The sequence below is a fragment of the Euprymna scolopes genome, chromosome 7, assembly GCF_053919585.1.
Source record: "Euprymna scolopes isolate OS-2025 chromosome 7, ASM5391958v1, whole genome shotgun sequence".
Taxonomy (NCBI): Eukaryota; Metazoa; Mollusca; class Cephalopoda; order Sepiida; family Sepiolidae; genus Euprymna; species Euprymna scolopes.
The window spans coordinates 9,697,377-9,724,239 of NC_136488.1; the positions used below are offsets into that span (position 1 = coordinate 9,697,377).

The 26,863-nt window shown below is 31.1% G+C and overlaps 1 protein-coding gene across 2 annotated transcripts in view; it reads left to right on the forward strand.

Moving 5' to 3' along the window:
- The window catches only part of LOC145279602 (serrate RNA effector molecule homolog A-like), an 83,393-nt gene extending 58,785 nt beyond the window's left edge, over positions 1 to 24,608 (forward strand). The window contains exons 13-22 of one of the 2 annotated variants that reach the window (XM_080130769.1): positions 211 to 351; positions 1,726 to 1,917; positions 3,135 to 3,228; positions 4,438 to 4,517; positions 6,853 to 7,003; positions 7,945 to 8,053; positions 10,145 to 10,298; positions 13,501 to 13,696; positions 15,017 to 15,134; positions 23,331 to 24,608. In XM_080130769.1, coding sequence (XP_079986895.1) covers positions 211 to 351; positions 1,726 to 1,917; positions 3,135 to 3,228; positions 4,438 to 4,517; positions 6,853 to 7,003; positions 7,945 to 8,053; positions 10,145 to 10,298; positions 13,501 to 13,696; positions 15,017 to 15,134; positions 23,331 to 23,400 — 1,305 coding nt within the window. In that variant the 3' untranslated portion in view covers positions 23,401 to 24,608. The remainder of the gene's footprint in view (positions 1 to 210; positions 352 to 1,725; positions 1,918 to 3,134; positions 3,229 to 4,437; positions 4,518 to 6,852; positions 7,004 to 7,944; positions 8,054 to 10,144; positions 10,299 to 13,500; positions 13,697 to 15,016; positions 15,135 to 23,330) is intronic. The other variant, XM_080130770.1, reaches the window with a different exon arrangement.
- Positions 24,609 to 26,863: the final 2,255 nt, after the last annotated feature.

Consider the following 26,863-nt stretch of genomic DNA (forward strand, 5'->3'; position numbering starts at 1 on the left):
ATTGAAGACCAACTTGATATTTTCTGTGACTCAATCTCAATACGTAACACAATCGGCCAAACTAAATAATTATTAGTTACTAAATATTTCAACTCAGAAAACATTTTACCCAAGTACTTAATTACTCATAAAATTAGTAAACTAAACGTTTTTAGTTTAAAATTTTTTTTTACTTTTATATTTTCTTCAATGTTTCCATTTTCTTTATAGACATGTCGGCGTTATCCTGGATTCATGCGTGTAGCACTTCAGGACCCTCAACCAGAGCGCAGGTTTTTCAGACGTGGTTGGGTCACTTTTGAACGTAATGTCAACATTAAAGATATCTGTTGGAATCTCAATAACATTCGTGTAAGTTGAATTTTTGATTTAATTTTTCAGGAATTGGCACCCTTTTTATCCTTCTGCACTCTGAGTCACAAATATGATTTCAGGACAATACAAGTTTTAAAAAAATTCTATATTTGGTTTAAAACTAAATGCATTTTCTGCAATGGTGACCTCAAATCAAAGTGTATCATCTGTTCATTGCATACAAATATTAGGTGCTTATACAATATGAGGTACAGATGTAAATTGGATTCTAAGCAAAAATTCTGTGATAAACTTTAGTACCATGCTAAAATCAGTATTTGTACGAAAAATTTGGAAAAAATATTGAATAGAATTTTAATTAAAAATATAAAGTTTTCTACTTTGTCAATCTGCCTCTGCCATTTATTATTACTTGGTTATTGACTTCCCTGCTTTGAGGTTTCCACTCTTATCAATGGTGGACTGGCAAAATACAAAAACTAATTTTTATTTTTAATTAAAATTCTGCTCGATAATTTTTCGATATTTTTGGTGAAAATATTTAAGCAATTACATGTGGTTTTATGAGTTTACTTTTGGGGCTCTAGTACTATCAGATCATGCTGGCTTCTTGACCTAAGATGCACCAAACATTGTTCCCCCCCCCCTTTACCTTTGTAAAACTCAATCATGTTCTGCAAAGTCAAAAATTAAACAATTTTCTTTCTATAAAACAATCAAACCAAACACTATGAAACTTGAAAAATTTTTCTGAAATTACTGGATTCGGCATTAAAAAACAAAAAAAAGGTTGGTATACTGTAAAACAAAACCAAATCAAACAAAACTTTTGGTGGTGTCACATAAACTTGAGTTAATGGTAAATTTTTTTTTTTTTTTTTTTTAATATTTTTTTAATATTTTTTTACTAACTTTTTACTATGAAAATTCCCTCTTCATTTAAAAATGTATAAATTCACATCCTATAGCAAAAGAAATTGGTGGTCAATTGCCCTAAAGAGCTAAACTAGACCAAAAATGGGGGATTATTTTCTATTTTACATGGGAGAAGAGGGACATGACTCAAATTGGGAATTGGTTCTGAATCATTACTCCTGAGATTTAGAACTTCATTTTGAATTCAACTTGCCCTGCTTTACAGTGTTATTTATAATGTTATTTGATTATATACATGTGTATAATATACTGTACTGTATTTTGTTACTAATTTTTAATGCCGTATCCCGGGGTTTTACTGTATATGTGTGAATTAAGGAAATTCATTCTAGATTCTAAATACTCCAGTGCATCTACAGGCAGGAGGCTGAAAATATATGAAAGTTTATTTCTAAGAATGACTGCTGTACACATGGAATAAAGTCAAATCATAGAAGATTTACAGGATTTCTGTTTTTTTGTTTTTTTTTAAAGCTGCGTGACTGTGAACTGGGGGCCATCGTGAACAGGGAGCTGAAGCAGCGAGTGCGCCCCGTCCATGGCATTACGGCCCACAAGCCCATTGTCAAGCAGGACATCAAACTTACTGCTAAGATTATCCAAAACTTGGACTTGAAATGGAAACTGTGGGAAGATTCAGGAGAAGAGAAGAAAGATGAAGAAAAGGTAAGAAATTAATAATTGTAAAGTGATTTTTATTCTCTTTTAAAAAGGTGAAAGGTCAACTAATTTGTTTGACACCCCCTTCTCGGAAAACTTATATTAAAATGTGTGGTAAGCCATAATTAATGATTGTCTATATAATATTCTGCTTGTTTATTTACTTAGTTCATTTGTACGCTAAGCTTTGTAAAAGGCCAAATTATTGATGGCCAAACTGCTTCAAAAAAGCCAAATTCATGAAATTTGGCTTTTTTGAAGCAGTTTGGCCATCAATAATTGGATTTGGCCTTTTACAAAGCTTAGCGTACAAATGAACTAAGTAAAAAAACAAGCAAATTTTGAAAAAGTCAATTTGGCAACCTTGGACAACAATTTGAGAGTGACCTCTCTTTGATATTGCCTCATTTTCGAATATCATTACAATAATAAATGATGATTGTTGTAATGGTGTGAGGAATAAACTCAGTAATTTCGACGTACAGCGGTTCTTTACGGAAAAAAGAAATCAGCGAAACGTGATGTAAAAAAGAAAGAAACATTTGGGGGAAAAAACAAAAAAAACATTGTCTGCCAAAAAAAGTTACTTTCTCCTTTCTTTTCCAAGATAATGACCAACATGCCTGACGAAGGTCGAAGGCTACACCGACCGAAACGTTGCACAAATAACACTCAAGATGAGAACAATAGTCTGATCAAAACAAGTAATAGAAACAATCATCCCTCATCTAAAAAATTCAGAACTACAATATTACTTTCTGAGTATTTATTAGTACTTATTAATTTACGCCATTTGGTTAAGTTTCTGCTAGTCATAATATTTGGCTTAACGTCTGCTTTATGCTTGGCTTTTCTAATTTTAGAATTCAATGTGACCAAACCAGCAAAGTCTCTTGTTCTACATATCTCCTTATACTGTCCAGATCTAATCTTCCTCTGAGGTCATCAGATCTATCTTTTATGACATGTTACATATCTATTGTATCATCCTCATATCATTTCTCTCCATGCAACGCATATCCTCAACTCTCATTAACCAGATTTCACTTCCATATATACTCATGCATAATAGACATCATCCTACTTAATAATAGCAAAAATTCAATAATAGTTTAATTAAAATACACAAATGAGTACTATGATAATAAATTCCAATCTTTTTATCCATAATGCAATGAAATTAATATCTTTAACTTAAGTTATTCTTTTCTTTTTCTCTTCAGCAGTCGTATGGTTTGGTGTCCAAGAATCCTGTATTGAAGAACATAACAGATTATTTGGTCGAGGAAGGCAGTTATGAGGAGGAAGAACTTCTTGGTAAGTAAACCACAATTAAGCTATCAAAAAAATGTCATTACTTTGTATCCAGATTTTTTTTATTAGAATCTTTTTTGTATAATAGAACCATTATTGAAATTTTTTTTTTGTTTTTAACAATTCTGCCTTGTCAACTTTGCTTTGTCTCTCTCTCTCTCTCTCTCTCTCTCTTACTAGTTATCCCTCTCTCTTTGCTTATCTCTTTTTTTTACCTTGCTTGCCTATTTGTCTTTTTGCTCTTTCTCTTTCTTTTGTATCTATAATTATTCTTTTATCTTTTTACTTGAAACATTTTTTAAAAAGAAATTCTCGTAAAACTTTTTCTTTGCTTTAAGCCATGAAATAAACATCAAAATCCGACATATTTTTTTCAAATTAGATTTTTATTAGCTGAGATTGAGGCATCCTACCGGATGCCAGATATTCATCCACTACATTAAACCAATAAATCTTTTAAAGATTGTGACTGTACCTCTAAGTGCAATCGTTTGTATCTCTCTTGCACTTGGTTCACGGAGTACATTTGCCAGGTAGTTTTTGAAATTCTTTTTCATAAGTCCAGTTGCTCTACATCAATCATGTCCAAATTATTTAACAAATCTATGTGCATCATCGTTATCATCATATTATACAGCCATTGCATCAGTCACATATCATTTCTTTCCATGCAACGCATGTCCTCAACCCTCACTGGCAAGGTTTCACTTCCAAACATGATCACACTGTACACATCCCCAATAGACTCTTGCCTTGGCCAATCGTGGCAATGCCGTACTAGTTAGTAATGACAAAAGTTCTACGTAATAAAATAGAATAATTTCTGCGACTTTCTTCATTCATTCATTCAACAGAGAAGAAATTTTACTAACTTTTTAACATGATGTTTTTCTTGTGTGGAAAACAAAGTTTGTAACATTTAAATTATTTAATTAAATTTATGTTTAGGTTTCATATTTTATGCACTTTCCTATAACTTTTGTCTGGATTGTCAGAAAACCTTTCTTCTCAATGTTATTGAAAATATTCACTAGATCTCTTGAAAATAGTTTTCTAGTAAGTTCTCAATAGAAAGTTGTCTCAACCAACAGATTAATGCTGGATTTGAACTTGGTTGCAAATTTCATGTCATCTGAGATGTGATGTAAAGATGGTTTGAAAATTTAAAGATTTGAAATGTGATTTTGTGTTCATTTCTTTTTTTTTTTTCAGGTGAAAGTGTTGATGAAAAAGACAAACCAAAAGAAGGAATGCAAGAAGTAACGCTAGAAAGAGATTCAGCTTTGCTTGCTGTAAGTCTTTTTTATTTAGAAATTCTCCATCTGCAACCTTTTGTATTGCATTTCTTAGAATAAATCAAGGGGAGATAATCATTTAAATAAAAAAAAAAGTACCAAATATTAAAATTGTTGTCTTTAATGGTTGTATATACGCATATGGCATAATTCAGTTTGCATACAAATTCTCTTTAGATCACCAAGGTTAAGCAACATTGAGCCTGGCCCGTACCAGATAGGTGACAATTTGGGAATCCTATCTGCTGTATGTATTTAAATAAGCAAGTATATATATAAACTAACAATCCTGTCTTGCACAGTTCTAGGTCACCCCTGGCACTTGTTAGTTTCTTTTTTATATTTTAGATGCTTACCATATAGGAAGTAGATGGAGTATCTCGGCCATGGTGAAGACAATAAATCCAATAAAAAAAAGATTTTTGCTGAAAAATCAAACCAGATCGATGGAACCCATTAGCAATATTCTAGTGATGATGTCACAAATAAAACATCTGCTTTCAATTTGTCACAGGTCAGCACGAAAGTAGTAAGACTCAGAAAACTGTCATGAGAATGCTCATGTCAATGCACAAACTAACTGGAGATAATGAAACAAAGAAATGATTAACTTTATTGCAATGGTTTTCTCATCATAAACATGGCTATTTCTACTGCATTTCAGCCAATCTCCCCTTTGTATTTATTTTGAGTTTAAATGTTTAAATAAGATTGTTAAGATGATTGTTTCTTAAGCGAGCTGTACTTCTGTACAGAGTTCACAAAGATCATGTTTCAGGATTGTCTTTCTGGTTGTAGCTATTATTTGTTAACGTGTAATCTTGACAATTTTTACCCTTGACACCGAGAACATCAAGACTCAGCAGAAGCAATGCTACTTTCTCTTGATGAATGTGTGGTTCCTTGCCTGACACGTCTTTGCTTGCCACACGCAAGGACAAATTACGGCCAGAGGATGACAGATACTTTTTTTTTAACCTTTTCACCCCAAACAAGGCATATTGCTACTTGGAACATAAGGGAGGTTATTATTTGGAAGCGTGTCGAACAGAAAACTGTGGTAAGTTAAGCAGTGATATGTCTGTTCACATTACATTTAAATTTCTGCAAATTAGTACGGTCAGGGAAATAGGGAATTTCAAAGTCTAGCAATCAGAGGGAAGAAAGTATTAGAGTAGCTTTTCCAGCATCTAGAGACCTCAACATTGAAGGGGGGAGATTTTAATGCTTGTCAAGTTAGGTGGAAGTATGTACATTGAAGGGGCACAAGTGCTATGAGTTCATCAGAGCACATTCGAATTAAAGTACTTGCAAAACAAGCACAGAGGTGTAAAACACTTTGGTTATGAAAGAAAGGTTAGGACCTATTAAATTTAAAGCTTTATTTTTTTTTTTTTACCCTGTCTTACAGTGAGAGATTATAGAAATTAGTAGTGGATGCACCCGCTCAAATATGGCAACAATATTTCATGCAAATTGTGGCTTTGTAAATTTATAGAATACTCTCTTGTGTGAATAATTTTCTAGCACAGTAGAGAGAGCCCATCTTTACAGCAACCTTGGCAACATCCTGATTGTATTTGTTCCAATTCATGTTTCTTGTAAATGTTAAGTCTGATGCTGACTTCTCCTGAATTTCCACCAGAGGTGCAAGTTATCTTTAATACTATTTCATGCCAAACCTGTTTGCCATGAGTTACTCTGCTTATATTCAGAGTTCCAAACGTAACTTTGATACTGCCATGATGCCAAACTTGTGGTTTTTGTATTTATGAGCACTCTTGCATTACGTGATATGAATGTTCTTATACGTTATTAAAAACATGAAACTTATCAGTTCATTAGATTTAAGTACATAAGAAACATCACTAAATACAAATAATGGAAAAACATCACTAAATATAAATATGGCAAAAACATGTCATGTAAATAAACACTTTGAAGATTGAAGTGACATGTCCGCAACATAATCGGATTATAAATCTCAACATTGAAGATAAAATCCAGAGAAAAACATAATGCATCCCAAAAATCAGATAAAAATATAGAAAAAAAATTGCTTTACACTGTAACAATAATTGGTTGTTTTCTACTTGTGTTCATGTCCAGATCAGCACCAGAATTTTTAATACTGATTTTCAACTTCAGCAGGATTTACCATTGCTTTTATCATTTGTAGTTTTGCAAAATTTTTTGATCTAACTATAAAATCTAAGTGTTATTTTATCTTCTGATTTTATTTTATAAAACTTACCTTTCTAAAGAAATCCAAACTTGATGACTTTTTGTGCTTTAAATTAATTTGAAAAAAAAAGCAAACCCTTTGTTTCAGGTTCTTGACCGCATGATACTCTATTTGCGTGTAGTCCACTCTTTGGATTATTATAGTGCTAGTGAGTATCCCAATGAAGATGAGATGCCCCACAGATGTGGTATAATCCATGTACGTGGCCCCCCACCGATGAAGATAACACAGAACGATGGTAAGCTTTTTCAACTTTAAAAAGAAAAATTTTTTTTTTTTGCTATTCAATTCAATGCTGTCAAATAGCGAGGATCACACACATTTCACAGTAGAGTTCAATCACACGTATTTCACAGTAGAGTTCAATCACACGCATTTCACAGTAGAGTTCAATCACACGCATTTCACAGTAGAGTTCAATCACACGCATTTCACAGTAGAGTTCAATCACACGCATTTCACAGTAGAGTTCAATCACACGCATTTCACAGTAGAGTTCAATCACACGCATTTCACAGTAGAGTTCAATCACACGCATTTCACAGTAGAGTTCAATTAACTATACTTTAATGACACTGCAGATTTATTTCTCAGTACTATCCCAAGTGGCTTCCGGCCCTTGATAAGTGGTGACCTCCATGTAAAAAAAAAAAAAAAAAAAAAGTCAGACTGAGGTTGACAGCATGTAAGAAATTCTAATTTTACTGGTGAAAGGTCAGTTTAGTCAAACTCATAAAAGAGGTGAGTTTTTCTTGACACAATTCAGGAACATAATCCCTTCTCAGTGTTGTTCTAAAGTTGTGCTTTTAAAATCTTTTTTACTACAACAGTATAGAAATAAAAGCCCTGACCTTATTCTCTACTCTATAATAAAAATCAATGTGTATTTCCGTGTGTGTGTGTATATATATATATATATACATATATATATATATATATATATATACATATGATGAGATAGAGAGCTAAAAAAGAAACAAACCAAATTATGTGTTCATCAATGTTTCATCTTTATTGTGAGACTTTCTCTGGATGAATGAAATTAAAAAAACAAAACACCAGTACAAATATTTGAAAATATATTTTTGACTAGTGTTTTGTTTTCTTAATTTCATATGAATTTTTTTAATTAAATTTTTTCTATAAGAATTTACAAATGAAACTTTATTTTTGTTTCAGTGACTGAATGGATAAATAATTTTGAGACAAAATTGAAACATTTTGTTGAGCTGCAAACACTTTTGAGCAAAGAAGAAGCCAACCAGTTGGGCAGAAAAGATCCTGATGTGTATCCTTTTTTTTTTTGATGATTGTTGAGTTTCTTTTGCTATAATTGCTTTTTATCATCTACTAGCAGAACTTGTGTCTTGGTTTTGCCTGGTGGAAATATAACACAAAGTCAGAATAAATTTGGTAAACAAAATCATAGTAGGTGTTTGTAACTATATAAAAAAATTCCTTTAATCCAATAAATGTATTTGAACAGGCAATCAAACTAACTGGAACTTAATAATAGATTCTGAAGGGAGGGTTGCATTTATGTAGGGTATCTATAATTATTGAATGATAAATGTACAATTAAACACTGATGGACTGCTTGAAACAATGGATTTAATGTAGCAAAGTTCCTGGTGTCGTCTGGGAGAGTAAGAGTAGAGTTTATAAACTGAAATCTATTCCTACTGCACAAGTAAAACCAACTCTGAGATTATTAAGATCTTAAAAGTTACCAAATCTACCGTGTTCCATGCTGTGAATAAATTTAAGAAACTTGGTATGTTTGAAGATCATCTTAGTGGAATTTTTATTTTTTACTACATTTTCACCCCAAACAAGGCACATTGCCACTTTGATATCAGGGACATAAGCTACAGGAGTACTATGTGGGGAGCTGGGCGGCAAGATTGAACCTCCTCATGTCAGTTCAGCTGGAGAAGCAGGAACCTGGAAGGGAATTCCAAAGTCTAGCGGCTCTTGGGAAGAAACCATCTTGCACTGCTTGAACAAAAAAAGTGGTTAAGTTTGCCTGAGAAAGGGTGAGGAGAAACCTAAAACCATCCATCAGACAAATAACTAAAACCATGAATGTGAGCTGCTGTTCCATGAGAACCGTCCTAAAAAATGATCTTTGGTTGTCTCTCTACAAGATGAGAAAACAGCACTTTCTCAGACCTCTCCAAAAGCAAAAGAGACTAGAAAGAGCACAGATTCTTCTCAAAACTGAATGCAAACATGGCAGTGCAAGAGGTCATTTTTTTCAAACGATAAACTCTTTACAACTGAAGGTCAATTCAATAATCAGAACAATAGAGTTAATGTAAAGTGGTCAGCATACATAAAGATTCCCAAGATCAGCTATGTGCATCGGCAAAAACTTCTGGCAGAGAATTAAGAAAGTTATCCAAGTTAGGGAGGTGGGGGCACATTGAAAATTTATTGTTGAAATTTATTTTCAGTCTTGTAAGCTATCATTGCGATACTTTTTTGATAAAATTGTATTCATTTTTTTATTAATAAATCGTTTATAAGTTGGTCCAAGGACTTTCTGCTAACCCTGTATGTATTAAGTTCCGAAAATTATCCTGTAAAAAATAATTATAAGTAAACATAGAATTTATCAAGTTTTATTGTATGTTTTAATGTAGAAAAGCTGTGCAACCAAATTTGTATGATAAACTGACTTATCTCCCTTTCTTTTAAATCTGCCATTGAAAAAATAGAAAATGTCCAATTGCTAGTGTCTAATCTTTTGTGAATAATAGATCTACTACATCTACTGGATCATATTTTGGAGTTTGTACTCTACCATCTGTCTCCTCTTTTGATGAAATCTCCGACTTTGACCATTCCTGAGTTCCATATGGTCACTTGATACCTGCTTGCAAAAAAGTGGCGTAGATGTTAAAGAGTCCCATTCCATTAGATTATCACTCACCACACATTGTCCAGATTATGAGTTTCATCTTCTGATTGGTCATCGGATTTCTATCACCGAGGAGTAGAATAATTTTTTTTAGCAAAAAAATAAATATGGTTATTTCTTTTTGTATAAAAACGTTGCAATATTAAATTGAAAAAATGTATAATGTTACTTTCTATCTAAGTGTTTTTAGAGCAGAGTTTTCATTCTCTAGTTCTGGATGGTTTTAGTTAGCGACAGCATTTCCAAATCCGGAAGCTATCCTAGAACGCTGTGGACTCCTTGGATGAACAGAAGCAAATTGCTAATTTGCGTTTTTCCTTTGCTTATAATTACAATTTCTTGTAGAGTTAGTTGGCGTTCTTGACAATCAGTCTGCCAGAGTGTGGACCACGTTTACTCTTTATTAATTTTTCTTTTTTAAATTTACTGAAATTTATTCCTTAACTCTGCATTTAGTGAAGTGGAAAAATTTGTAACGTCCAATACTCAAGAATTGACGGAAGACAAATGGATTTGTCCGCTCAGTGGTAAGAAGTTCAAAGGCCCAGATTATGTGAAGAAACACATATTCAATAAACATGGTGAAAAAATTGAGGAAGTCAAAAAAGAGGTAACCACATTTATCGATTATTAAAATAGTTTTAACGGATTTCATCAAATCATCTTTGGAAATCTTCCTTTTTAGTGTTTTGTGTATAATTTGTGAGATTTGCTTCTGTTTAAAACAATTTTCCATTGCTGTTACTAATAATAAAATAATATTTATTTTAAATTACCAATAAAATTAAAATCTATCACCCTAGAAGTATATTTTTACGTTTGCGAAAATATATGCACATATTACATTTTACATTAATCGGAAAAAAATTAATAAAAAACAACTCTGTAGTTAGATATTTAGAGATTTTAACCGATTCTCAATATGCACACTCTGTGACACTCAGGGCATGGGAATCTCTGGGAGGAGGGACCCTGAACAGATGACTCTTTCTGTAGAAGACAAACGTAGAAGGAAAGCGCCATCTGAGAATTTAACACAGAATCGGTAATTGTATCGGAATTGAGGAAAAATATACAAATCATCTCATCACTATTTTTTTATATATATATATATATATTTCAGGTTGAAAATATTCAAAAGATTAGAATCATTGAATTCCAACAATGGTTGTTGATAGTGCTTAAAGAGCAAATTTATAATTTTTATTTTCTTTATGTAAATATGATCATATCTTGCTTTGATATGTAGACCGTTTCGATCATTATTGATCTCATCAGGCAAGAAAAAAGTTGAAAAACTTTTTATAATTTTAGAGAAAATATTTTGCCATGTCTAACGTATAGCATGGTTTAAAGATTTTATGATATGAAGTCGAAAACTAATTTTTACGGATGTTTTCCGTTAAAAATTTTTTGAACTCCTCTCCTTTTCTTAACGGAAAACATCCATAAAAATTATACTTTTGACTTCATATCATAAGATCTTTACACCATGCTAAACATTAGACATCTCTATATAAATAAAATGAATTCATTTTTTCCCGTCTGATTTTGACATTAATAGGATTAAAAATCAAGATATTTCATGCAAATATAATATGCACAAACGGCAGAACAATATCTGAGGTGTGTTATAGGCTTATTATTTCTCAAATTCCTCGATAATCTTAGATTTCTATACTTTTTCTGCTGAGAAGTCACGGCCAAAATTGGTTAAGATCAATGGAAGTGGTAAAATATTTTCTCTCTAATAAATTCCTCCTCCCCCTGCCACCACTTAACACCGTTTGGGGATCGTTCACAAGGAACAGTTGAGAAGAGAACACCGGTTTGGCTTCGTAGTTCTTTCATGTGAAGTTATTTAAAATCACTAAACTAAGCTGCAGTGCTCTGTGGCGTAGTGGTTAGCGTGCTGGACAATTCACATTATATTTTCACGTTCGCGCTGACCTACCGTAGTCGTTTTTTTTTTTTTTTTTTTTTCCCCTAAATAACTGGAATAGACTTTTCTTGGTGGCCGAACTGTTAACGTCGCAGATGTTTTTTTTTTTCCGTCTGACTGCTTCCCACCGGACTACAATTTGGATGTCTTTAAGTCCAACGTTAACAAATTCCTAATGAACCGCCCCCTTAAGTAAACACTTCATCAAATCTCCACACTAACGTAATGTACTTGCAATAACCCTTAACCCTGAGTTGCTTCCGGGCCTTGATAAGTGGTGATTCACTGTGTAAAAAAAAAAAAAGTTTAAATTTTAAATAAAAACTAAAATGTCTATAGTGTGAACTAAAGTTGCATCTTTTCTTACAAAGTAATTTAATTTGTTTTTTATTATTTTGTTTTGAATCTTTTTAAAGTTATTTTATAGTTTCAACATATAATTTTTAATTACATATCCACTGATTTCACAAAAATATAATTTTGTTACCAAAAAAATTGTTTTTCCAATTAAAATTGATGTACAATTTGAAATTTACATACCACCAGAATCATCCTCCTATTTTATGTTAAATTTTTCTAAGCGGAGCAAAACATTTTCAGGGTTTTAAAAAATTGTTGCTTTTATCGACGATATAAATAAAATGTTATTTGTTATTGAATTTAAAAATATTAATATATTTTTGTAAGTTTTATCACTACACATTTTTAAAAAATTCCAATCTTAATTAATTTTAAAAAATTCCAATCTTAATTAATTGAATAAAATTCCAATCTTAATTAATTTTAAAAAATTCCAATCTTAATAAATTTGATAAAATTCCAATCTTAATAAATTTGATAAAATTCCAATCTTAATTAATTTAAAAAAATTCCAATCTTAATTAATTTTAAAAAATTCCAATCTTAATTAAATAAAATTCCAATCTTAATAAATTTAATAAAATTCCAATCGTAATTAATTTTAAAAAATTTCAATCTTAATTAATTTAAAAAATTCCAATCTTAATTAATTTAACAAAATTCCAATCTTAATTAATTAAAAAAAATTCCAATCTTAATTAAATAAAATTCCAATCTTAATAAATTTAATAAAATTCAATCTTAATTAATTTATTAAAATTCCAATCTTAATTAATTAAAAAAAATTCCAATCTTAATTAATTAAAAAAAATACCAATCTTAATTAATTTAAAAAAATTCCAATCTTAATTAATTTTAAAACATTCCAATCTTAATTAATTTTAAAACATTCCAATCTTAATTAATTTAATAAAATTCCAATCTTAATAATTTAAAAAAAATTCCAATCTTAATAAATTTAATAAAATTCCAATCTTAATAAATTTAATAAAATTCCAATCTTAATAAATTTAATAAAATTCCAATCTTAATAAATTTAATAAAATTCCAATCTTAATTAATTTAATAAAATACCAATCTTAATTTAATAACATTCCAATCTTAATAAATTTAAAAAATTCCAATCTTAATTAATTTATTAAAATTCCAATCTTAATTAATTTATTAAAATTCCAATCTTAATAATTTAAAAAAATTCCAATCTTAATTAATTTTAAAACATTCCAATCTTAATTAATTTAATAAAATTCCAATCTTAATTAATTTTAAAAAATTCTAATCTTAATTAATTTTAAAAAATTCCAATCTTAATTAATTTAATAAAATTCTAATCTTAATTAATTTAATAAAATTCTAATCTTAATAAATTTAATAAAATTCCAATCTTAATTAATTTAATAAAATTCCAATCTTACTAAATTTAATAAAATTCCAATCTTAATAAATTTGTATAAACTGGTTTGAACTCTTTGGATTTGTTACTCAATTCCTTGTTTCCTTTCGTTTCAAGGTGTCTTTCTTCAACAATTATCTTTTGGATCCCAAACGACCACAACTTCCTGAACATCCAGGCAACAAGCAGTCTGGACCTTCCACTTCCAGTGGTCAACGTGAAAGTCTCCTGGGTCCCGTCAATACTAGTGCCTTCCAGGGGCTCCCTCAGATGTTAGCCTATAATCAACCACGCCCTCCTCTGCTTTATGCAGGTAATTTAAAAAAAATTTTTTTTTTCAGGATCTGATCCCTTGCAAGGGTCATATCTTGTGCTTACTAATAATGCTTATTTGCATGTTGCTTTTTTTTACTTTCTTGTAGTCTTCATTGCCTAGAAAGTGTTCAAAATTGACTATATATATATATATATATATATATATATATATATATATATATATATATATTAAATGTAAGATAAGGAATAAAAGTTGTATATAACTTTATTATATCATCAGAAACAATAAGGAAAAGTTAAAGGGAAATTTCACAATGTATAAGGATTATTTGATACTGGAGGTATTCATAACCGTACCCCGTTTCCAAGAGAGGGGAGATATAACATGAGAAATATTTGGAATCCAGTCTTCCCTTGCCCTTGCTGTTATTTCAGATCATTTGAAACCATAGCTGCAAGTTTTAATCCCCCCCTCCCATCAAGGCCAGAGGTTTGTAGCCAAATTGAATATTGAAATGCTCATATCTTTGATTCTATGGAACAAAATTACATAAAAATTTGCAGGCTTTTTTGAAGATTATGATACTATTCTATGATTAAAATTTTATGACAATTGATAAAAAAGAACCTGTATTTTCAAACCAATAATTTGCCTACATTTGTATATATAATGTCATGGCAGGCCAGCTTTAGTTTTGCTGCATTGGAATGAATTTTGTTTAGGGTTTTTTTGTTTTTTTTTTGCTTGGTAGTCTCTCCTGTGGCCTTAACCTTATATATATATATATATATATATATATATATATATATATATATATATATATATATATATATATATATATATATATATATATTAATGAAAACAAACGGATGTAGTGTTTACCTGATATACGCAATAGAGAGTAGAGCTAATTATAAGAAAAAGAAAAACTGTAAGTTGAACTTTACAATCAAAATTTATTGTTCGACTGAATACTCCAAAAGACAATTTACAAAGTCCTGAAATCTTATGCGCGGTTTGTTTTTATATTAGTTTTTTACATATCCAATATTTTTTTATATGGCAATTTATAACTACAATAAATTGCGGTTTCACTTAATGCCTTAACTAGAAAATTCTAGCATTGCTACAAATATAATTTTCTGATTTCTTTTTGTCCTCTGATGAGAAGAATAATAAGAATAGTATTCTTTGAAACTCTGTGGAATAAGGACTTTGTAAATTGTTTTTTGGAGTATTCCGCCGAACAATAAATTTTGATTGTAAAGTTCAACTTACAGTTTTAATTTTCTATGCACACACATGCCAATTTTCTTTCTTTTTTTTCTATTTGTACTTTTGATTGTTCTTCTTCAGGACCCCCTACTCCCTATGGTGCATCGAATTATGCCAGAGATAATTACCGTCTTGATTACAGAAGAGGCGGCGGTGGAGGAGGTGGTGGTGGTGGCGGTGGTGGCTATAAGCCGTACAGGTGAGAGGCAGCCATTTTGAGTGAAAACCTTTGATTATTTTTTCTTTGATCTCTCAAGTTGAATAATTAAAAAAAAATATCAACCTATTTTCAAGACCCGCCGATTTAATTTAAAAAGAAAATATCAATTTTTCTGTAAAACGACATTACCATTAATAAAAATGCTTCACTTCCTGTAAATGGTCAAATTGTTGGTATTTCTACTCACATAATCATAAACTGTTAGAATCTTTGTCTTTTGATGAAAGCAAGTTTTATTTTTTCATTTCCAAACATAAATATGAAGAAAAAAAACAACAAAACATTTCTTTGTTCTTTTCTACATTTTGCTTAAAAATAGTCAAAATATCCAAGGTCAAACCTTAACAAAGTTAAATCTTTTAATCATTAACAATGTTATTTTTAACTTTGAAACTGACTTTATAAAATATGTATTTTATTGCGTAACGTATTATAAAATTAGTAATACACACGGACGAAAAAACGCTTTGGATAATCACAGATTTCAAGGTAGTTCTACTAAAATAGCCATATTTTTTAAACCAAAGCACTTCAAGTCTTCAAATTACTACTGTTTTGTTCGGAAATGAATATACTTTCAAATGAATTAATAAATATGAATGTACATTATATATTTTAAGAGTTTTAAGCAAATAAAGTGATAAAAATGTGAACGTCATAAAATGGCGTTTTCGGTAAGGTTTTGTAATGACCCCCCCCCTGTTTTCTAAAGGTCCGTACCGTGATTGTATGAAGAATTTCGTCATGAAATTTGGGAACCAATTAGAAGAGGTGTTAATCTTAATACTGTCAAGTGTCCGAAATATTTTTGACCATTTCTTTTTTTGTCGTGTTAAAAATAAGACTTTAATATGACGAGTATTGAACATTTTGAAAAAAAAATTCTTCGGACACCCAGTAGTAAGTAAATCAATCTTTTTACTATCTTTATCAATTAAAAGTATTGTTTTATGTTGAGTAGGACCGCGGTAATTGATAATTTAAAAGGACCTACCCGAAAAAAAAATTGTTTCTAATTATCGAATTTGGTCAAATGAAGTTTAAGCAGCAGCAGCAGCAGCAGCTCCAGCCTGTAGAATCAGCGATAGCACAGTTGTAAACAAACACGCGTTCTTTAATTTTTATTCAAGAACGAATTAAGAAAAACTTGAAAATATGAATATAAATGTTCTTATGTTTAATTAGAGCTATTTTGTTATCAGAATAACATTAGTTTAGAACTATTCGGTTTTCAGAATATATAATAACAACAATCCTAACCAATTCGGCATTATAAATCTGTTGCAATTTCTCACAAATCTCGTCAAATTTAAAAACATGGTTAAAAAAACAAAAACTTTTGTAGATATATAGCTTGCATGCACTTTTATTCTTTAAATTAGTTTTGAACAGCGAATTAAAACAATGTTTTACTGCGAACAGCCACAAATGTTTTTTTTTCAAAATCAAAATAAGTATCAAAATCTCGTTTATACATAGATTCGAAAAAGTTGTCAAAAAACAAATATATAACAAATAAATGTTATCAAAGGCAAGATAAGTTACTTTTCTACCAAACTGGATATATTTTTTGTGTTTTTATTCAATGTAACATGTTTATTCAGCTCGAAAAAATACAGTGTTTACCGTAGAAAATTAAAAATGGCGCCCGGCCCGACTCTCTTTGACACGGTAAGTTTGAGAAAAGGAGTTAAAAATAAAAAAAAACTATACAAAATACTGTTAAAAACTCACCGAATATATGTCAGCCTATGTCACGGTAACATATATTGAGCGAGTTTCTAGCAGTATTTTGTTTACTTTTTTATTTTTAACTCTTTTCCCCAAACTTACCGTTTCAAGAGAGTCGGGCGCCATTTTAAATTTTCCAAAACATCGGTAAACACTGTTTTCAAGCTGAATAAACATGTTACATTAAATAAAAACACTAAAAAATTATCCAGTTAGGTAGAAAAGTAACTTGCTTTTGATAACATTTATTTGTTATATATTTGTTTTTTTGACAACTTTTTTGAATCTATGTGTATAGTAATACAAACCCTCAAAATCTATATCAATATTCTTGAAATTTTAAAAGCAGTTAGAAAACACATCAAACTACAATTAGGAAGCTTTTTATTTCGTTATTTTTTTTCTACTTATTAAGCGAAAGATATTTTTACAACCTGCTCCAGCGTAGTATAAACGGCCTATGGAATTAACACCTTCAACCTCGAAAATAGAAATCAACAAATTTTTGAACGCTCTTTTTGAAAAAAAGCTCTTAACTTCACCTCTAATACAAATTATGTGTGGCAAGTCTCCTCCTAAAACACTCTTTAACCCTAACAATAACACTAAGTTCGAGTGGCAAGCCCCCCCCCCCCAACAAAATACCTCTGTAAGCCACATACAAGCATCTAAAACAAACAAACAAAAAATAGATCCTTCCTTAAAGAAAAATACACATAAAAATAAATTGGTTAACTGTCCTAAAATGCTAGAACGGCCAGGAAATGATGAATTATTTTACATTAAATTTTTGTGAAACTAACCGCTCCCCCCTCTAATATTGTTTTTGTTAGCTTTGTCTCTGTCAAGTTTTCAGTATGTTCACACATAATTTTCCTTAGCCCTACAATTAATTCAAAGTCCGAATGGCAACCCTCCACATATTCTCATTGCATAGAAACCCTCTTAAAACTACACATAATCATCTTAAAAAAAAAAAAAAAAGCATGCATATTTTCCCATAGAAAAAAAAAACAGTTAACTGCCCTAAAATGCTAGAATGACCTGTAATAGGAAATTATTTTACATTCAATTCTAAAATAATTTGTTTATCTTTCATTAAAGTTTTTCATGGCATTTTATACATAATTTCCTAAAAAGGTAGAATCACATTTTGGAGGGGTGGTCAGAAGGAGTTGAGTGGGGTTAAACAGAAGGTGTTAATCTACAATAATACCAAAGAAATATTGCAACATATTCATTTTTAAATGGTCTTATGTTTAGATTTAAGTTTTTTGTACATAAAGCACATTACAATTCAACTTTGAGTTCTCCAACTTCTTTTCTGTTTATGGATACATGGCATTTTTAAGGAATTGCTGCATATTTATGCACATTTACTGCAGATTATTTGGAAACCATAAACTTTGGGAGATTTTCAGTTGCATATTCTGATTCCTTGTACAAAAATACACTTATATGGTAAATTTCATTTTTTAGTCTTGTGTTTTAACAAAGATATGACATTTTTACTGAAAAAGTAGTGTAAAAAATGTGACGAAACGCATATGGTCTTAAAGAGGGGAAAATATCCAAACGTGTGAGGCACAAAAATAGCCATAACTTCCTTAATTTTAATCAGATTTTAAAAATTTAAAAAGATTCTTTCTTAGCTCATCAAGCTCTTTCTATGCATACCAATATTGAAATATTTCAAGCTATTTCAATTTTTTCATGTGTATTGCTAATAAAATATATTGGTTATTTGATCATAAAACAAGTTTAAAAAATCGCCCAAATATCAAAATAGTGGTCATTATTTGGTGTCATTGAAATCCATGAGGCTTTTGTTTTGGGTGCAATTTAAAATAAAAATAATGTTTGGATTATTATTTTCATCTTGAGTATAACACTCACAATGTTTCAGCAGATGTAATATTCAACCATTTTCTGTGTTTTGTTGAACTTTGGAATTTCAAATGGAACGTTATTTAATCAATTCGTCAGTCATAACCAGGTAAAAATCTGAAGTAATTCATAATTGTAGTTTTAGCATTGCCCACACTGAGGATTGAACCTTCAATCTCTAGAAGAGTTTCACTTAAAACTGAATTCTACCTAGTACTTTATCTGTTATGCTTTTATATGTTATATGAGGTGCTTGTACAATTCCATGCAGATACAAGATGAAAACAATTGTCCGAATAATCCAAATTATTACTCCTCATCTAAAAAATTCAGAATGAAAATTTGTTGGTCATTTATAGATATATTAGCAAGGCACATGGTGTGGCCTGGTCATAAAATACACATAAATATTACATTTTCATGCAGAAACACAAATATTGCAGGCATTAAATATAACATTAAATTCCTTTTAAAAAATGAAGAAAACAAAGAAATTGAAACATGCATACAAATATGTTTTTCTAAACAGTTCACTTCTTGTAAGTAAAAAAAAATATATACTTGAGCTGAGATCGAAACCAAAACCTAAAGACAGTGAGTCAAGTACGATAACCATGAGGCCAGCTTGACACGATCTTTAAAAAGTGTTTTCAAACCTACTTATTCTTAACATAAGTAATCTGTAATGTGAACGATTCACTCATGCACATTGATAAAACAGTTGACAAACAGATAAAAATTCGATGACTCCCACATATCAATTTTTCATTTTTGACCTCTTAGCAGCTCTTTTTTTCTGGATGAAAACTGATTAAAAAGTTTTCCACATGTCTGAATATCCTATATATACTGAATTTCAAGTTTGTAGATAAAAAAAATCGTTGAGTATATAGGTTGAGAAGTGTCCACATACACATTCTCACTTTTATAGATATATAAATTAGACTACGCATTCCAAAGATGGTATTTTAATAGCAATACCAAAAACCATAACTTTCAGTGCTGGGCAAGGCACACACTGCTACTTAATTTGACGCTCATAGTCTTTAAATCAGTAATAAGTACATTTCTCCTACCTCCATCAAAATAAAACTTATATAACTGGATTCATAATAAAATTTACTTTAAAATGGTATTTTAATATTTTTGTTGTGATTTGTATATTCGAAGAAATTGCTATTTAAATCAGACTAATAACGACAAAACATGCCAGCATAGCATGCCTGCTGGCGGGAGATGACTTTTGCAAATAAGCGGTCGGGTGTGTTCACATAAATACTCGAAGCTGAAGTGGTACCCGTTGACGTTTCTTTCCTTTTTTTTTTTTGCTAATCAGAGAAAAGAATTGTCTTTGATACGGAATTTGAACACATGTACATCTTTCCAGTCAAAAGTTAGAATATCTCAAAGTTGACGCTTTTTAGTACAAAGATTAATAAAGATAGAAACTGTATTCAAACGCTATTTAATAGTGAATATATTAATTTCTTTTGTCATAAAATTTGAAAAGAATTGGATAAAAACTTTCTATGCATGCATCGATATAAATAGTGACAAACGCATTTAAATATGAAAATTGTTGTGCATCATAACGCGCACAAAAAAATTTGTAAACAAAATGTTCGTCAACTAACTTACAATCATAAAGTATTTTATTTTTGTTATTATTATTAGCCTCCACCCACTTTTTGCCAAAATATTTGAGACCATAATTAACCATGCTCTAGTCCGTCACCTTACAGATGCTAAACTTCTGACTGACAAACAATATGGATTTAGACAAGCCCGTTCCACAGCTGACATCCTTACTGTAATCTCTGAACATATATACCATTCACTGGACAAAGCGGGGGAGGGCAGAGCGGTAGCTCTAGATATATCTAAGGCTTTTGACAGGGTATGGCATGAGGGTCTCCTCAGGAAAATTAAATCATACGGTATCACTGGTAGAATACTTAACATAATTAAATCCTTCTTAGACAAGAGAAAAATCCAGGTTGTCCTTGATGGTCGTACATCTAAATAATATGATATAAATGCGGGAGTGCCTCAGGAGTCTATCCTTGGACCTCTATTGTTCCTAATATTTATTAATAACTTCCCCGACAAAATTGCCTCTGAGATGGGTATATATGCTGATGACACCACACTCTATAAAAGGCATGACAGGAAAACAAATGAACACAGTTATGGCAAAAACACTAGAGGATGACCTCCAATCTGTAGTGGAATGGGGACAAAAATGGATGGTCACATTCAATGCTGCCAAGACTAAACTGGTTTCCTTCAATAATTACAAGAAACCTTCTCTGCCACCAATAGCAATGGCCAGTGACTCCTTGTCTGAGAGTACATCTTTCAAACTGCTTGACCTAACGTTCACAGGAAACATGGGTTGGAACAATTATATTGAAAACATTGCCAGGGCCGCTGCGAAGAAGATGGGCTCTCTCTACCGTGCTAGAAAACTACTGACACCTGAAAGTATCCTGTACCTCTATAAGGCCACCATTCGCTCATGTATGGAGTATTGCTGTCACATTTGGGCTGGTGCATCTGTTGCTAGTCTCTCGCTCCTAAACAAGGTTCAAAAGAGAGTCGCCAATCTGATAGGCCCTTAACTGGCATCTAAGCTTCAGCCTCTACTCCATCGACGAAACGTTGCATCCCTCTGCCTGTTCTACAAGTATTTTAATGGTGAATGCTCTGACGAACTGCAGACACTTGTGCCCCCACGATGTAGACACCCTCGAACGCGACAGGCAGCTAAATCCCACCCCCACACAGTAGAGATCCCTAGATGTAGAAGATCTTTCTACTCCAGTAGTTTCTTCCCCAGAACCGCTAGACTCTGGAATTCCATTCCAGGTCCCTGCTTCCCCAACTGTACTGACATGCAGAAGTTCAAGTGTAACGTGAACCGACATCTTGCTGCCCAAATCCCAACATAGTGCCCCAGTAGCTGCTGCTCCTGATAGTAGCCCTCTACAATGTAATTAAAAAAATTAAAAATATTAAGAAAGCATAAGTTTTTAATTATGGAAAGGAAAAGAACCAACAATGATCATGCTTTTAAATGAGTTAAAGTACACAAACCACTTATCCAGTTAAGTAAAAGAAAAACTTTTATTGGGTTTGTTTTAAAATCCACAGAGGTATGAAAAAGTGGTCAAAAAACATAAAATTTTACCAAAGGCAAGTTACTTTTCTACCTGCTTCGATAAATTTTTGGTGTTGTAAATGTTTATTTTGTTTAAAGTAGTGTAAAGCGTGACGTGAGAACAAGAAAAAATGGCCGCAAGGTCTCTTAAAGTCAACAATAATTTAAAAATAAAAAATTATACAAAATAGTGGTAGGAACTCCTTCGATAATTATCACAGTAACTTGAAGACGTGAAAATGAAATTTAATTATCCTAATTAGTTCAATGTACTTGAAAATATAATTGTAATCTGTACAAAATTTCTTTTCATTTGATATGCTACAAGCTATATTTTGTTAATAATTTCTTTGAATCGTGTCGTGGAAACCATTTTGGATTTCCCAGTCGACATCTTGGATTTTTCATGATATGATAATGACAATCAGAATAAAATAAAACTTCCTATCATGATAAAGTTTTACTTACCATTTTTCTTACCTGTTTTTATGATATTTCTACTTAAAGCTGTTAAAATGAAACTGAAATATGCTAATCAGTATGCAAATTACCAAGTGAGAATGTCTTAAATAAAGCCAACTGAATCTTCATGGTATTATGATATGTTCAAAATTTCATCATAATATCTTAAAAAGATCTGAAGATACAGTTTTTTAAAGATGGGTTGGTCTGTAAATTGTGCAAATTTCCTACCATTTTCAGTCACAAGCTTTTTTTTTACGCAGTGATCACCACTTATCAAGGCCCGGAAGCCACTCAGGGATAAGGGTTATTGCAAGTACATTACGTTAGTGTGGAGATTTGATGAAGTGTTTACTTAAGGGGGCGGTTCATTAGGAATTTGTTAACGTTGGACTTGAAGACATTCAAGTTGTAGTTTGGTGGGAAGCAGGCAGACGGAACAGAGTTCCACAGGCGTGCAGTTCTAAGAAAGAAGCTTTGTTCATGGAATCCGCGTTTTGATTTAGGCACAGATATAGAGTGGGGAAATTTTTCACAGTGGATTCAGCTAGCTTATATGCATTTGAATAGGACTGAGGCAAAATGTCCAGTGAACCACACATTTTTTTGATACTTTGAATAGTCATATCTCCAGTTCTAATCGACCGATTTTAAAAAACTAAAGATAATATTTTTTTTGTTTTTTATGCTCTTTTCAATTATGCTTGATTTGAGTTTCTTTGATCTAAAGAAAAAATGGTATGATATTTCTAATTTTAAATTGTTGAACCTTTCTGGGTTTAAATTTTCATTAGTTTTATTAAATTAAATAAATAATCAAATAAAAACTTTTTTTTTTTTAAATAAAAAGGTGGGAAATAAGAAAAAGTGAACTGAAAATATTTAAAAAATATAAAAAAAAAAATCATGTATTTTGTCTACTTTTGTTTTTGTAGACGCCCTGATCCCAGATCCATCATTGAATACAAAGATTTGGATGCACCAGAAGATGTGGATATTTTCTAATTGGAAATTTGTCTTCTTTTTTTTTTTTTTTTTTTTACACAAACTCTGCTCTAGCACATTTTTCTCTCCCTTTTTTGTGTAAGTGTTAAAGCAAACCTGCAAATAAACGTTTAAGTGTATATGAAAAAAGGGCGAGTTTTTTTACACTGGAAATTCTTTTAATTTATTGGACAATAGAAGTTTTTAATTATTTCAAGTCTTCAACTTGACATAATATAGGCATATGTAAGATAGAATTTGACTGTAAACTAATTTTTAGATAAAATATCTTAAAATTAGAAACACGTTTATGAGGATTAAAGTTATTTAAGCCTTTACAATGCACATAAAGAAATCCTTTAATGCCAATGGTTATTGGTGTTTTCTTTTTTATTTGCCAATATTTCAAAGATTAAAGGTGAATTATAGATCGTTTTATAATGGTGAAAAATAGCATGTAGCATTTTAAATTGTTATTGGATCCCTCATGATATATCAATCATTGATGTTGTAGTTATTTTGATTATGCATTGCAATGGTTTCAATAACCTTTAATTTCTAATGTTACATGCTTAAAGTGTTATAACACATTTAGATTTAACGAGCTAGGCTTGTTTAAACTTAAAACCAGAACAAAGGCAAAAAATTCAACTTTCTTAAATGTTGAATTAAACGTATTGCAGTCTAGTGAATCCAGATGAAGAAAAATAAAAGCTCCAATTATAATTTCTAATTCTCACTTTGATAAAGAGATCCTTCTCAAAATATTGGAGAAAGAATATTAGCAATTAACATTGGAGTTGTTTTATTTCATTTTTTTTTTTTATTGTAAAATGATTTGAAATTGAATTGGATCAATGTCATTGGATTCAATTTTTAAAAAATTTGACGTAAATCTCTGTGTGCAAAACTTTTAATTCTATTGGTATCTGCGTTTTAATTTTTTTTATTTGAATGAATGTAGATCTCTGTGTGGAACAACAATTTTTTTTGTATGACGCAATAGTAATATATTTTCTTATTGTCATTGTATAAGTGTTGAGAAATGAGATTAAATGTTTCTAAAATCCAAAGGAAATGATGAGTGATTTTCTTGGTTTGCATGAGAAACCATCACATGAAGAACAAAAAACAACCATTTACAAAGTTTCAGAGCCATTAATTTGGCACCCAACTACTCTTTTTAATTTTGACATTTTCTGTGTTGATAAATAAATGTTGAAATTTTATATTTTAGTTGCTATTGATTTTATTGGTGGTGCTTGAGAGACTTGTATTTGTGTTGATGTCAAATAGTTCCCAAAATTTTCAGGATTTGCTAAGAATTTTAAAATCAAGAATGACTTTGACAATTCAAATTCCTTTCATATTTTGAAGGGTCACAAAGTAATGCATTCTTTATCTAGAGGAGTGACCTTGCTTAGTTGTAAAATACGCTTTTTTAATTCATGCAGATTTCATATTGTTACAGAGCCAACTCTCTATTGATTATTATATTGTACCTAATATATATAGTACTGATTTCAAAAGATTAAAAAGAAAATGACTTTAGTGCCATCAGCTAGAATTGGAACCAAAACATTTGGCACTCCAGTCATGTTCCCTATCGATTGAGCTATCACCAGATAGATAAGATTTAAAATTAAGCCACTTCAAGCTATAAATGAATTTGGGCATGCAGAAAAGTAATAAAAATATGTCAGCAAGTGGAAATGAACATTTTGTATTTCAACTTGCCGACATTTCTGTATGCGTTATCGATCCAAATCAAGATTTTACTTGTTATAAATCATCTTTGGAGAATGCTTACTATTTTCTGTTAATTTCAGTGTTATGTGACTAAGAGTTTATTGGTTAAATATTTGCACACGCACGCACACACACACACACACACGCACTGTTTTATTTATATAGATTAATAAAAGAATAAACCACAATCCATACTTTTTGAATCTTGAAAATTGTTTTATTTTATGCTGTTGTATTTTAGGTTTCAATAATTTATCACTTGAATAATAAATAAATATTAGGTTGATATAAAAATAATTGCTGATTTAAAAAAACATACACTAAACAATGAAAAATTAACAAATGTCCAAATTAATAAAAAAATGAGACTTGAGCAGCTTTCCATCTCTGCGATTGATTTACAAAATTCTTTAGTTCTTGTTGAAAAATAATTATTGGCTGTGATGCAATAAAATCTTTGAAAATTGATTCCACTTCTTTAGAACGGAAACTTTTACCATTTTAAAATCTTGATACGATAATAAAGTAAAAGATCTGGAGAACATGAAGATTGTGATAACGTCTCGGATACAAAGTCTGAGAATTTCTGCAAAGTCATTCTTGTGATCAGAATTTGACGATGCCAATTCACCAACGCAGGCATTCTTTTTGCAAATGTAAATATCAGCAGTAATGCTTGGATTGTTTTCCAAAATGCAGTCCCATAATCTTTTTCTGGTGTAACTTTAGTTTTGAGACGTGTTTTGAGGACTCATCACGATCAAGCCAGTGAGCTGATCACTTACAATTATAAAAGCTCCACTTTTCATCACAAGTGACTATTCAGTCAAGAAAGAGATCATTGGTGTCATACAAAGTATTAAATACGCTTCCATTTTTGATGCTCATTGAGCTCAGGAGGAACTTATTTACCAAACTTTTTATATCAAGATTACATATCCTTTATCTTCATTTTCAAAGCTCTCATCTCCACTACAAAATTTCTGAAACACCTTTGTACTGTCTGAACGTTTATGGATGCATTTCTTCATGTTCTATCGATATTGGCAAAATTTTTGGAGACATTGTACCCAAGTTTGCACTCCTGCAACATAAGATGGTGATAGAAAAATAATATAACAAATTATCATTCCTAGATGTACTGATGATTTGCACTGGTCAGAAGCTTATGTCACCGATCATTGTGTAACAGCGCGTATGGGTGTGTGAGAAACTCTGCAGCAGCCAAAGGATAGCTGGCTAGTGAAAATATTAGCAGCAGCCACTAAAGGACATATGCAAATTAAAAAGTGTGTGTGAGCTTGCATCACAAGGAAAGAAGAAAAAAATACCACATGGTTGAAGGGAAGTAAAGTGTGTGCCGGGCAAGATGGACGTGTGAAACTGAAAACAAGAAAACATTGGCTTGGCCAGGGCGAGGTGACGAGATGATGTGCAAAAAGATTTTGAAAATATAATGAAATGCGTTCTTGTTGGAAGAACCACGAATAAATGCATTTTATTTGCATGTAAAGAAAATGCGGAGTCAGATTTTTATTTCTTTCCTTTGTTCTTGCGATGTTACATTTATAATTATTTTTGGATACTGCAACCAGGCCTTCTACCAAAATAGGTCAAGAGGAAGAAAAATGAACGTTACCACAGAAAAATGCAGTTACAAAAGAGGACATGAAAACAAACCAGGCTGAGAGTGGAGAACTTGGCGACGGGGGGGGGGGGATATTGCACTAATTAC